This window comes from Camelus bactrianus, chromosome 26 (assembly GCF_048773025.1).
Source record: "Camelus bactrianus isolate YW-2024 breed Bactrian camel chromosome 26, ASM4877302v1, whole genome shotgun sequence".
NCBI lineage: Eukaryota > Metazoa > Chordata > Mammalia > Artiodactyla > Camelidae > Camelus > Camelus bactrianus.
The window spans coordinates 8214203-8226645 of record NC_133564.1 but is presented as its reverse complement, the minus strand read 5'-3'; the positions used below and the strand labels follow the sequence as shown (position 1 = coordinate 8226645).

The window sequence follows — 12443 nt, the reverse complement described above, 5'->3', positions numbered from 1 at the left end:
TGACCCTCGTTCCCCCAGCTACCCCGAAAAAAACACCAGCCAGAATATGAGACAGCATAGCCTTTTCTTGGGGAAAGATAGATGTGGTGTTTCTCACTCATGGAGGACTTGCTGGGCTGTTGCGGACCCTTCCCTACCACTGAGTGTGCACTGGGCCGCCCGGCGGCAGGGCCAGCCCGCTGGTGCAGCAGGTGCCGCCCCGGCCAGCCGTTCTTTGGTTCACCCTGCTTCCCTCCCACGCCCGGGGATTCACTCACCAGGCAGATTGACTGGTCGCTCTGGCATCACGTGAGAGCCACCTTGGCCTCCCCCCACTCATTTCTCACTCCCCTGACGGCGCTTCCTACACCCCACCTCAGTGAGAGAAAGCGGTTGGCCCTGGAAAGGACCCGGGGCGTCGTCGGGGGCTGGGCAGCACCTCCGGTGGCTCCTCGGGCCTTTCGGCTCTGAGTCTAGCTGAGCAGAAATCCTGGCCTTGTCCGCAGCTGGCGGTGTGAATTTGTACAAGTTGTCAAAAAGCTTTTGAACTTTGGTCCCTTACCCTTAAAATGAGTACAACAGAGGATCGTTCTCAGACGGCTGCTCTGAAAGAACGCGCAAGCCTGACGGGGAGAGGCGTCACGCAACTGCCAGCCGGTGCTGGTTCCTAAACCAAATGCTCTCATGGTTTCTGTGTTGTTTATTTCCTTTCCACAAGTTTGGGTTGCGGTTTTGTGTGGCTCGGGCACGAGCTCAATCAACACAGAACCTCCGTCTCTATTTTCCTTGAAAATTTCTAAAGGCATAATTAACAGAAATGAAATCAAGTTGTTTCTTTTTTTCCCTGCTTTGCCGTTACCGTTTGTACTTACAGACCGCTGTAGTGAGTGACACCACACACCACGCTGTCCAAAGCGGCCGTGACTTTGGCCGTCTGAAGTGCAGGGCGACGTGAGAGGCTCGTCAGCGTAGTCACTGAGTTCTGAACCTGCTAACTCTTGCTGTATGTTTACTGTGCACAGAAGACACAAAACAGAGCACTGAATATTCACAAGTTCTACCAACTGAGAGATGAGAGTTTGACTCTGAAGTCATGGTCGGGTTGCTGCTGAAAGTTTTGCCAAAGTCCGAAGTCACAGTCCTTCCTGAGGGTGGTTTTACTGACACCCAATTCTCCGTGTCAGGACGGTGGGATGAGAATGTGCGGTGTAAATTCCACCCGAGATGGGCCTCCAGATTGGTTTTCTCATGGCAACAACACAGTTTAGGATTCTGTGAGATAAAAAAGGATATGCTTATGTTAATCCCTTCATTTTGGCTTCATGGTGTCAAACTGGACGCAATTCGCTGAAAATTAGATAGCTAAAAATACCGTTTTAAACCAGATTAGAGCTGGGCTCGGTTCTATTTCCTGATATGTATTAAGTGGTTTGATATGTGGCTGGATACTTTATCCTGATTAAAATGCTAATTTTTTTCATAAAACTCTAATTGCCATAATTCCACTTCCATTTCAAGTTTAATTCCAAGTCTGTAAGAGGCCACGTTCACTGCTCCCTTTCCTGCGGAGATACTGGCCGTCCTTGCGGGTTCTGCCCCTCGATCTGCTTGCTGGCTCTCACTGCTTTACAGATGGGCCGCTCTGTGAATCTCGCAGGGTGTCCTGGAGGCGGGCCCCTGCAGTCCGCACGCTGTCCTCGTCTTGCCCTGGTCTCCTGGCCTGGCTGCGACTTCTGGACGTAAACAGAAGTGTCAGTAATTCAGCATTTGTGCTCGGTTCTTCTTGTGTCAGCTTCCCGGCGAAGCACGCAGTGGGTGTTTAGGAAGCTCTGTGGACAAGACCGCAGGGGTTCAGTAGCCTTGGTGCAGTTACAGAAATGATCTGTGAGTGCAGATTATTAGTTGTTAAAAAAAACCCCAAACTCCACCACCAACAACAAAACACCTCTTTTGTATCAGATTTGTGGGCCGGGCTACAAAAGAAAGCAGTAGGGGAAGGGATATATCAGCTCCTGGTGTGGGTTCAGCTGTCGCCTCAGTGGAGAGGGGACCTGCCAGAACCAAGGCCAGAGACCCCAGGCCTTCTCCCCTCCTCCTTCCTCCCGCCCTTGCTTCTTCCCTCCCTCCCCCTCCTTTTCCTCCCCCCGAACCCCCCCGCCCCATCTCTCTCTTTCTCTCTCTTCAGTTTCTCTTTCTTTTATTCTTGCTTCTAAATTTCTTTTGACCAAATATATTTACTGGAATTCAGAGGTGAGTTAGCTCATGGATAGCTACTCAACAAAGAGAAATGCATGACGTTTTTAATATTTACAGAAATGTTTTAAACATACAAAGCAGTTCCACACTGGTGGGGTTTATCCCATTGGGTTTCTTGCAAACATCAGAAATGTTCTTTGCAGGCACAACACAGCTGAAACAGCCACTTGCCAAACAAACAAATGCCTCGTCCAGTGGTATGACCCTCCATTTAAAAGCCACTTCTAAAGTTCGTTGCACTTTGTTAGATCTGCCTTGAGTTCTTCCTTGATAAAACCGTAAATTAAACTATAGGTGGTTTGATATGCAATTACAACCTTGTTTTTGGCTGTAGTAATTATAGAAGCAGCTGGACAAAGTCACCACCGTACGCATGGGTACAAGGCAGCATCCTGAGGTTTGTACCTGCGCAGCGCTGAGACACAGTGCTGGCGACGTCCGCACTGCACGGATAAGCTGACTCAGGGGCATCGGCTGCATGGACAGAGTCCCGCGGCTAGCAGGCTTGCTGGCGACATTGAACTGAAGTTTACCGTCGTTCCCAGCGGGACACGTGCTCCCTGCGTTGGGCCGACCCCGTGCTGTCTCCGACAGCTATTGTTCAGGGAGGCGGATGCAGTTTTAATCACTGTTGATAAACACTGATTTTATAAATTTTGATATTAACCTTCACGGAATGTTGTGTCTTTTTGCCTAGGTGCGCATATTCAGTTTCTGAACTTTTCTACGGAAGCAAATCACGACTACCTGGAGATCCAGAACGGCCCGTACCCCAGCAGCCCCACCATCGGGCAGTTCAGCGGCCCCGACCTGCCCTCGGCGCTGCTGAGCACCACTCACGAGACCCTGGTGCGCTTCTACAGCGACCACTCCCAGAACCGGCCGGGCTTCAGGCTCACTTACCAAGGTGCGCAACCAGGAGAAGAGAAGTCTCTGTGGGGGAAGCTTGGGGTGGGGGCGGCACGGTGTGTGGCCTTCCTCTGATCGGCTGGTGGGAAGGAAAAGGGCCGGCGCCCCAGGGGTCTTGCGCTCAGCCTGAGGCTGCCGCCCCCCCCCCCCCGGGTGGGGCCGCAGCGCCCACAGACAGGCTCCTAGACACCTTCACGTCTGCTCACTGAGGAGGAAGCAGGCCCTGCCCCAGGCTGCACTCTGGTTCCCAACTGCCCCTCCCTTGTCCCTGCATTCCCTCCCTCCCCGGATTAGCAGTTGTTCGAGCCTGCCCTCTGGGACTCCGAGGTCTCAGAGGCTGAAGCCTACTTCCTGCAAACAAGAAATGAAGGGCCTGGAAAGGAACTGTGCCAGGGAGGACCCTGCACCCCACCCTGGGTCTTCGCACTGAGAAGAGTTCCTGAGTCCTCCTCCTGGCCCAGGAGGGAGTGATGTCTCTACAAATGTACATTTCCTTTATAATTCCAGATTTCCTTTACAAAAGGAGACCCTGTGCCCTGTTTTTAGAGCTTTTCCCTACGTCTGCTGGTTCTCAAAATGCTCCATGGTTTGTTGAGCAAACGTGAAATAATGCCGCTGTGTCAGTAAACAAAGGATGCTGTGGCCACCAAGTCGCCAGCTGCCAGACGTGAGCAGAGGGAACTCAGCACAGAGACCAGACCCCAGCACTCGTGGCCCCCCCCCCCCCCCCCCCCCCCGCAGGGAACTCCGGATGGGAGGGAACGGGACTCTGGCCCTGGAGAGCTCACGTGCAGACCAGAGGAGTGATTTCAGTGAGCCCAGAACCTTACACCTTCCCATACATAGAGAAGTGCCGGCTAATCCTTTCCAGGACGCAGTCCGGAGTGTCCCCGCCTGGGGCTTTCGTGTGGACGCCTCAGGATGCGTTTCCTCATGTCTGAGCCTGTGGCTGGGCCTCTTCTTCAAGGGCCCATCCCTAAACCACTCAGGCCTGGCCCAGCAAGCTGGCATGAGTGTGCCTTGGATCCCAGCACATGGCTGCTCCTCCAGAACCTTAGGGAGAAAACACGGCTTGGGCCTGAATTCCTGAGAAGGGGTACCCTGAGTTTGCAGAGACAGTAAGATTCAAGGCCGGATTTCTTTGCATCTGGATATCTGGCTTTATGCAGGATAAATGTCTTTTCCCCCGAAGGGTGTTTTTAAAAACATAAATGTTTCCTAAGGTGTTTATTCCAAATTTGGGTTTTAAAATGAATATAAGCTAAGGACCAGGACTTTTTAAGAGCCCGGTGGGGTGTCCTGGTTCCTGAGTGCCAAAGCCAGGTAAACCTTCTCAAGCTCCAGGAGAGGGGGCAGTCATACAGCTGGGAGCCCACGGCATCCAGCCCCTGCCCCCAGGCAGGCGACAGAGTAGGAGCACTTGTCACCCCTGACGTTACCTTTCAGAGGGACGAGTCCCAGGTCCTTGAGAAAGACGGACCTGAGCTGTAAAAGCGACAAGAGGCTTTTAAAAAGATTTACATACATCTCGAAGGGACAGAGGAAAAGTGGACAGTGACAAGTTTTCTAAAATAAATGCTCTAAGGAAAGGGAAGTCGGAGCGCAGAGTCTGGAAGAAGTCTGACCAGGCTGTCTTGGTCACAACTGTCAATCACCGTGAGAAGTCCAGGGTGACTCTTGCCAGCACTGGGCACGGGCAGGGTGGCATCAAGGCCAGCCATTCTGTGATGCTTTTTGGCTTCTCCTCCTTGTTGCCTTGTGGTCCAAGGATGGCTGCGGTACCTCCGACATCAGGTCCACATGCAGATAAGAGCTGGACGGGGGTGCATCTTTCTGGGAATTCCATCCAGGTGACTTGCTCAGTTTTCACTGTCTGCGACCTGCTCTGTAACCGCCCTTGGCTGAAACAATGTAATGCTTTTCAACCTGTGTGCACTCCTCTCCCAAGGAGAAGCAGGCTCTGTTTCAGGGACAAAGACGAGTGTGGAATTGAATGGGCAGGTGCTGCAGTGTGTGTCACATTCAGACCTCTGACCTCTCTATGAAGGCCGGTGTACATCTCAATTTCTTGGCAGCAGGAATTATCCACTGATATGATGAAGAACTCAGTAACATTTCAGATTTCTGGATTCAGTGTAAAGCCAATTTCAAATATCTTAAATATTTCCAAGGGAAAGATTCCCAGTTCGTTTAAAATGTGTAAACATGTAACCATAGGATTTTAGACATTTTAGGGTAAAATGAAATCTTAGTAAGTAAAGCTCTGTCCCCTGGGGGAAAGCGCTCAGCATCGGGGCAGTGAGTTTCGGGGCCGTGCTGAGGACTGCAGCCCGGGAGACAGCCTCTCGCAGCTCTGAGGACCTGCGCTGAAGAGGCAGGGGAGGAGCCAGGGTGTACATGAGTTTTCTTGGCTGTGAAATATGTAGTCAAATCTAAAAAGTTTACTGCTAATCACAGAGATAGTCTCAAGAGAAAGCTTTTAGTGCTTTTCTCTGTGTGGGAAGGTGCAGGAATCTGGGGTCATTGAAGGTCTTCCCTGGGTTTGCATCCTAACTGTCCAGAAGCCCACGTCCCCAAAGCACAGCCGTGCCGCGTGTTTCACTCCATCCTGAGCTCCCTCTGCGAGCACTGTCTGGGGTGGCGCAGCGGGTGACTCCCCCTTGGTGTAAAGGCTGTTCTTTCGTGTACGGTTCTAGTATAAAACATGTCTCAAAATAGAAAAAAAAAAACCCATGTTTTTTGGTTCCTGTCTTTTAATCATCCTGTAGTGTCTCAGTCCCTCCTTTTCTTAGTTTCGCTGTGCTGGGTTTGTAATATGGATACGCAGGAGACCCGGTCGGCTGAGCGAATGTTTTGTTTGCTTGACACCTGCGTCTAAATTTAAGTATCCACAGTAAACAAGAAACCCCCAAGCCATATATTTTATATTTTATAGCGATTAACTTGCTATAATTGAGAGAGATGAAAATAAATTAAGCAAAAAGGAATGAGAACATGGGGGTGAGGTGTCCTGATTTCTCGCAGGATATCCTATCTGACAGGGATGAAAGTTAATTAGGTAGTTTGTCAGTTTATAAAATTTATAAGTTGGCAAAAAGAACGACTCTGATGTCACATTAAAATGCGCAGGTCCCACGTGAGATTTATAAGTTAAGCTTGTGATTAATAACTCATAGGAAGATGCATAAATCATGCAGATAATTCCTGTCATTCTCAGTGATGGCTGTGTTGTACCCCTTATTCCTAAGCCTTCTCATTTATTTATGACCATATAAAGGTCAAAAATGTTACTAGGAGATGTAGCCGTCTTGAAGTTAAATGGCTTACACAGAACTGGAGGAATGAAAGATGAACTGCATTAAGTAAAACTGAGTTCATGTACCCTACTTCTAAGTCAAACACTGGAAGATGGGTGATGGTGTGGAGATATTCGTCAACTAATTAGATACTAGTCAGAAAATATAATGGATATTGGAAAGATGACTGCACCATGCCACCGGCTGCCACAGCGGCTCCTGTAGTTTACATGCTTGATGCAAATGTCACTTGCGACTGCTAGTCGTGACTAACGGTCATCTCCCCAGGCCCCAGCAGAGGGTTCTTCTGCGGGAGGAAAGGTCCCTGTGTTGTCTGACTCTTTGGTATTGCCGTGGGCTTGCTGGTATTGAGATTTTTCCACAGTATTTGTGAAATGCTGCTGTTTTAAGATGTTCAGTGACTTTCTTTTCCTTCGCCTTTTGTGATTCGACATCTGGAGAAGTTGAATGTTCATCTTCCTTCTTTCCTTCTCACCTTCCTTCCTCCCTTCCTTCCTCCCCTCTTCCCTCCCTTCTTTGTCTTTTTCTCTTATTTTCTTATTTTCTTCCATTATAAAGCACAATTGTTGAATGCCAAAAAACTTAAAGGTAATTTTAAGTGCTTTAGCCATGAAATGTCTTCTTTCCTTTTTGCTCTATGTGCTAAGCACCTTTAAAAGAAACGTAACAGGATCTGCTAAATCTGCTCATTCGTGCACACACACAAAACCTTTGCATTTTTAGTGAACTGAGTCTGTGAGAAAATAGGCTGCAGTGTGCGGATACCGGGACCCTCTCTCCAGGAGGAAGGGCAGTTAACCTGCCTTTGTGGAGCCGCTCCCACTGCCGTCCAAGCGCACTCGCTGTGCCGTACAGACACAGCCGTAACTCACACGTGAAGCCGGTGTGTCCCAGAATGGTCACTCTTCCTGCTTTCAGCGCCATAGTCTGAGCTTGGCGTTAACTAGGGGACACGGGCAGGGCGCTTACTCTGTCCCTGTTCACTGTCTGCACGAGTGAATCAAGGTCTCGACATGAGGCTCTTTATAAAGAAGCCTATTTCACAGAAAAATGCTTAAAGCAGTGGGCAACAAACAGCTGTGTCAGTTCCCTCCCACTCCAGGGCATCCTTTTTCACGATGGAAAAGTGCCGACAACGGTGGTTCTCGGACTAGACTCTTACTAGGGACTAGGGTCTCGAGTTGTCCAGTTTCCTTCCTGCAGATCATGTGAATTTGCTTTTCCTTTTAAGGGCTTGATGAAAGTGAAAGTGACCATCTCAGCCACTTTCTCCCTTAAGAGAGCTATTCCTTTGAACCAAAAGCGCACCTGGACAAGTGTGTCCGTATCGGTGCCTCCTGGTGCCAGCGCCCGCAGGCCCCCACATCCTGGTTGAGATGTGCTGTGTGCTTCTTAGTCGGTCCTCCCCGAGCTCCTGGCGCAGTGAAGGAAGCACGTTCTGAGTCTGATGGGTGAGTCTGCAGACCTTGTGAGTCCAGTCATTCCTTTGGGTCAAAATAAAAGTTTCTCCGCAACAGAAGGGAACGCTGATGTTTGGATAGTGAAGGACTCCCCTAGACACGACGTTCAGACCCAGAGCTGAAACGGCATGGCTGATGCAGCGTGTGACTCACGTTGAAGCAGAATTCACTGGGGTTGCAAATTCCTAAGAAAATTCTGAAATGAGCTGTAGGTTTTGCGTTAGGGTTTTATGTTTGTTTGATTGGTTTGCCTGGTAGATATGATTTACCAGGTGAGGAGTGGGTCCTGGCTTTTAAAAACACATCTACATCCATTTGTAAAACATGTTCCCATGACTCTGCGGCGTCTGGCCGCTTCACCACTAGGTCCTCTTGTCCTAAGAGCTGGGGGGCTGGGACACGGGGCCACGCTGGAGAATTGCCCGGGGGCTCCTCTCCCCGGACTCCGAGCCTCCTGTCCCGGGCGCCCCGCTCTTCCCTCACCCGAGACCCCTCCCTCCTGGGGGTGCTCGTTGTTCCAGGAGGCCGTTTTTCATCACCCTCACTCACCTTCACCCTGTTTTTTTCCCCTTTATTTCAGTCCTTGTTTATTTCTTTAATAGTAGTTCATACGACTCACAATTATTTTCCGTAATTACCAATGTATTGACTTACTGGTGTGTGTTTCCCTAACTGGAATGTAAGCCTCATGAGAGTAGGACCCATTTCTGTCTATTTCCACTTATAACTAGTATTTATAGCATAGTAGACACTCAACGCATGATTTTTATTTTACTCAATAAACAAATAGGGGATAAAAACTGCATTCTCCCTGTTCAGGACAGCTGTGTTGGTGCTATTAAGAAGAGAAAAGAAAAAAAAACAAAAAACCCTCTTTTTTCCTTCTAATCCAGGGAAATCCAGAGCTAAGGGACTTAGAATCACAGAGTTGCTAATAGACAACTGTGGAATTTCCACCTCAGCGCCTTTTGCTGAGGTGAAGTGGATGGGTGGGAAGAGACTAGCTTTATAAACCCCTAAAGAGGACGTGAATGTCTTTCTGAAATTATTCCACAAACCGCACAATAGATGCAGGGAAACGCGTGGTGTTACATGTCATCAGCATGTGTGACGAGCACGTGGGAGCCTGTGGGGGGGTCTGCGTCAGACGGTGACCGTTACCTCCTTTATCACGTCCTGCGATGACAGGTGCTGGTCCTGGCACGCAGGGCACTGCTAGAGCTCGAGCAGGCCCCTTCAGGGGAAGATGGAGTGGTGTCACACATGGTTTAATCTGATTCTCGTCCCGTGGAAGCGGCATCCGTTTGGGGTAGTTTGTATTTTGTAAGTGTTCATTAGCAGCTGTTTTTGAAGTAGGAGAGGACTCATTTCTCCAACAAAGCTCATTGTATCTCCAGCAAAACAGGAAAGAGACCAGGCTGCTGATTTCATTCTAAGAGAATGTAATAAAAAGGAAATTGGGTGCTAGCTGAAATGCAGCCCGGGACTCCGTCCTTTCTGTGAGCACGAGTCGGTAAGGTCATTTCAGACTCAAACAGCAGGATTTACAGGAGGGGAGCATGTGCTGAGAATACTTCCCAGGCGAGCTGGCCTGGACCAGGTCATCCTCCGGCGGAGGCCCCCCACCCACCCCGAGAGGCTTCGTGTCCCTCCTCGTTCTGGGCCCAGAGGAGCCGCTGTCAGGAGCCACCCCAGGGCGCTCCCAGGCCTCGGTCTCTGCTGCTCTTCTGATTTCTGCCTTCTTGCTCCCAGTCACTCTTCAGCTGCTTGTCTGACTCTTACCCAGAGACACAGACGATTGCAAATACAAAAATAACGAAAGGCCAGGGGTCCGGAGGTCCAGGGCGTTTAGCCTGCTCACTGGAGGCGGCCGTGTGCACGCACTGCGGTGCTGTGCCTTTACCCGCGTTACCAGCATCTGCTTTCACGTCCCTTTATTTCAGGCATAAATGCAGAAACACAGAGTCTAGAACTCTGGGAAGCACCTGCACAAACCGTAGACCACGTCATTGCACTGAGCACTGATGGAACTAAACAATGATGACGCATTTCCTAGTTAGAAGCGCTTAGATAGGAGCGCCCAGATTATTTTTTTTTTAAGTTAAGAGGAAATTATTAGGTCTGTGTTCGTTTATTATCATCTGCACTTCTTATTTGCATTGAGTGCACCTCATACATTTTCTTTCCAAAGTGAGGAAATGTCTTTTTGGTACATGCTGTGTGACTTCTAACGTGCACAGTGAGTACTCCTTAAACGCAAATTACTGTAATCCTGCTGCTACTACTAACTGAGCCAGGATGGTAGTGGGCAGCTTGGTAAAGACAGTTTTAAAGCTTGTGTTGAAGCAGCAGCCCGTCCTCCGAAGCTGTATATGATCGTCTTCCTCCTCTAGTTCCAGGCTAATGTAGCTCCTTACTTATGAGCTGGACCCTGTCCGTCTGTTTCAGCCTATGAACTACAGAACTGCCCAGACCCGCCGCCTTTTCAGAATGGGTACATGATCAACTCGGACTACAGCGTGGGACAGTCCATATCCTTTGAGTGTTACCCCGGGTACATTTTAATCGGCCACCCAGTCCTCACCTGTCAGCATGGAATCAACAGGAACTGGAACTACCCGTTTCCAAGATGTGATGGTAGGTTAATCGCTGTTCTTGGAAGCAGTTTAACTTTTCATGTGTACAATAGTGCATTAAATATTAAGTGAATGTATTCAAGAATTCATTAATTTGATCAACGCATTTTTACTTGTAGTCTGTTACGTTAAACTCATTCCAGCTAGCATTTCAGGAATATATCACATGCCAGTAATTTTTAAAAAAATGAAGAAGTAGGCCTTGCCCTCAAGGAAATTATGAGGACAACAAAGTAATAAATACAAATGTTTATTATGCAAAACCAGGCACAAGGAGCGTTTTGATGAATTGCAGGTACAGAAGACAGGACTTGCTTGGGGCGTGACTGGAGGAATCCTTGCGGTTAGAGCAGTACTCAGCTTCTCAGTGGTTCCATCAAACTGTAGGATTGGAGGGGAAGGGGTGCTTACTAATTTTTCCCTGGATATTTTTTACTGTTTAACTCTTCCCATAATCATATATTGCTTCTGTATGTCAGAAAACTGACTTCAGTTTTGTAGTTGACCTTGAAGGACACACATTGCTTTGCTACTGAAAGATAGAACAGAGAGCATCCAGGTAGGAGTGGTGCGCACAGAGACAGAGTGCGGGGAGAGTGCAGCAGTGTCCTTCAGTGCTGGGTGACCATCCGGGTTTCTCCTGAGACGCTGGAGTCAGGCAGATGGGAGTGGCGATGGGGAAAGACCCAAATTCAGTGAATACCTCTAGTCTGAGCAGAAGTAGCTTCTGTTTGGCTATCTGATTTTTATGATGTCTTTGAAATTTCTGCAATACCGAGTTAAACAGATCAAGTACCTTGTTTATAACGAATGCTTATGAAACAGAAACGTTGCTGTATGCCTAACATTCTGAAGCTAAAAATGCAGTGCTGAAAAAAATAATGAAATTTCCAGCTCTTTGGACTTTTGAAATGCTAAATACTTATATCCCAGGGGGAAAAAGGGAAAGGCATCTGGCTGTGTTTGAATTTCTACTGAAGAAATTTTTAAAAAGCAAATCAGTAGAGTAGACTTTTTAAGTCGTATTTTTCACCTGTATTTTTCCATTCTCTATCATTATAAAAACAACTATAAAAGAAAAACATTAAGCTGTATTTAAAAATAGTTATTTTAGTCGACTTCAAATTTAATAACATAAAACATTAGGGTATGTTTTAAAACTAAAAATAGCAGTAGCATGTCTGGCATTTTTTATTAAAACACTTAAAAACCCTTTCATACTATTCTCCACTAAAAAATTCATATATTTATATGTATAAATTACTTTGAATTGGCAGGATTAAAGTTCTTTTTTATTTGCAATTTTTGCCAGAATCCTTTGAATTCATGTGTAAATAAGGAGACTCTTTGGCTTGATAGAAAAAAAAAATAGAATTAAGTATTTAATTAGATTTCATTGCTTTTTTCAAGTGCAGCTTTCCAACATGGAAATAACTGTAGGCCTAGAATTATTTTGTTAATGTGAAAATAACAAAATATACCTTTTTTATGATATGTGAAATATAATACTACCCAGAAGTGGCCAAATTGTGAAGCTAAAACCCTCCAGACGTCCAGGACTGCCCGAGGCCCCCGGGCCGTGGGGAAGCTCCAGGCCCGCCCACAAACCCCCTTGCGGCTGGATGACTAACGAGTATGACACACAGAGCTCGCTGAGCCGTTCTACGCGTGGCTGTGGCTTGTAACCAGGAAAAGACAGGAAAAGCATCCAAGGAGAGAGGCCTAGGGCGGAGCGGAGGGCGCCCATCACTCTCAGAAGTGACCTGGGGTTGTGCACAGAGGCCGTGCCACCTCGGGAGCTCACCTCGCCGGGGCCTTCCTGCCCAGAGTTTTTACTGCCCAGATCTCTGTCACATCCGCATGACTGACGGATCGCTTGTCCAGGG

General features: G+C 48.1%; 1 protein-coding gene across 1 annotated transcript in view; it reads left to right on the top strand.

The window, feature by feature from the left end:
* Nucleotides 1-12443, top strand: part of CSMD1 (CUB and Sushi multiple domains 1) — a 1327842-nt gene that overhangs the window by 1228508 nt on the left and 86891 nt on the right. Inside the window, exons 41-42 of the mRNA XM_074353379.1 lie at nucleotides 2933-3142; nucleotides 10370-10558. Coding sequence (XP_074209480.1) covers nucleotides 2933-3142; nucleotides 10370-10558 — 399 coding nt within the window. The remainder of the gene's footprint in view (nucleotides 1-2932; nucleotides 3143-10369; nucleotides 10559-12443) is intronic.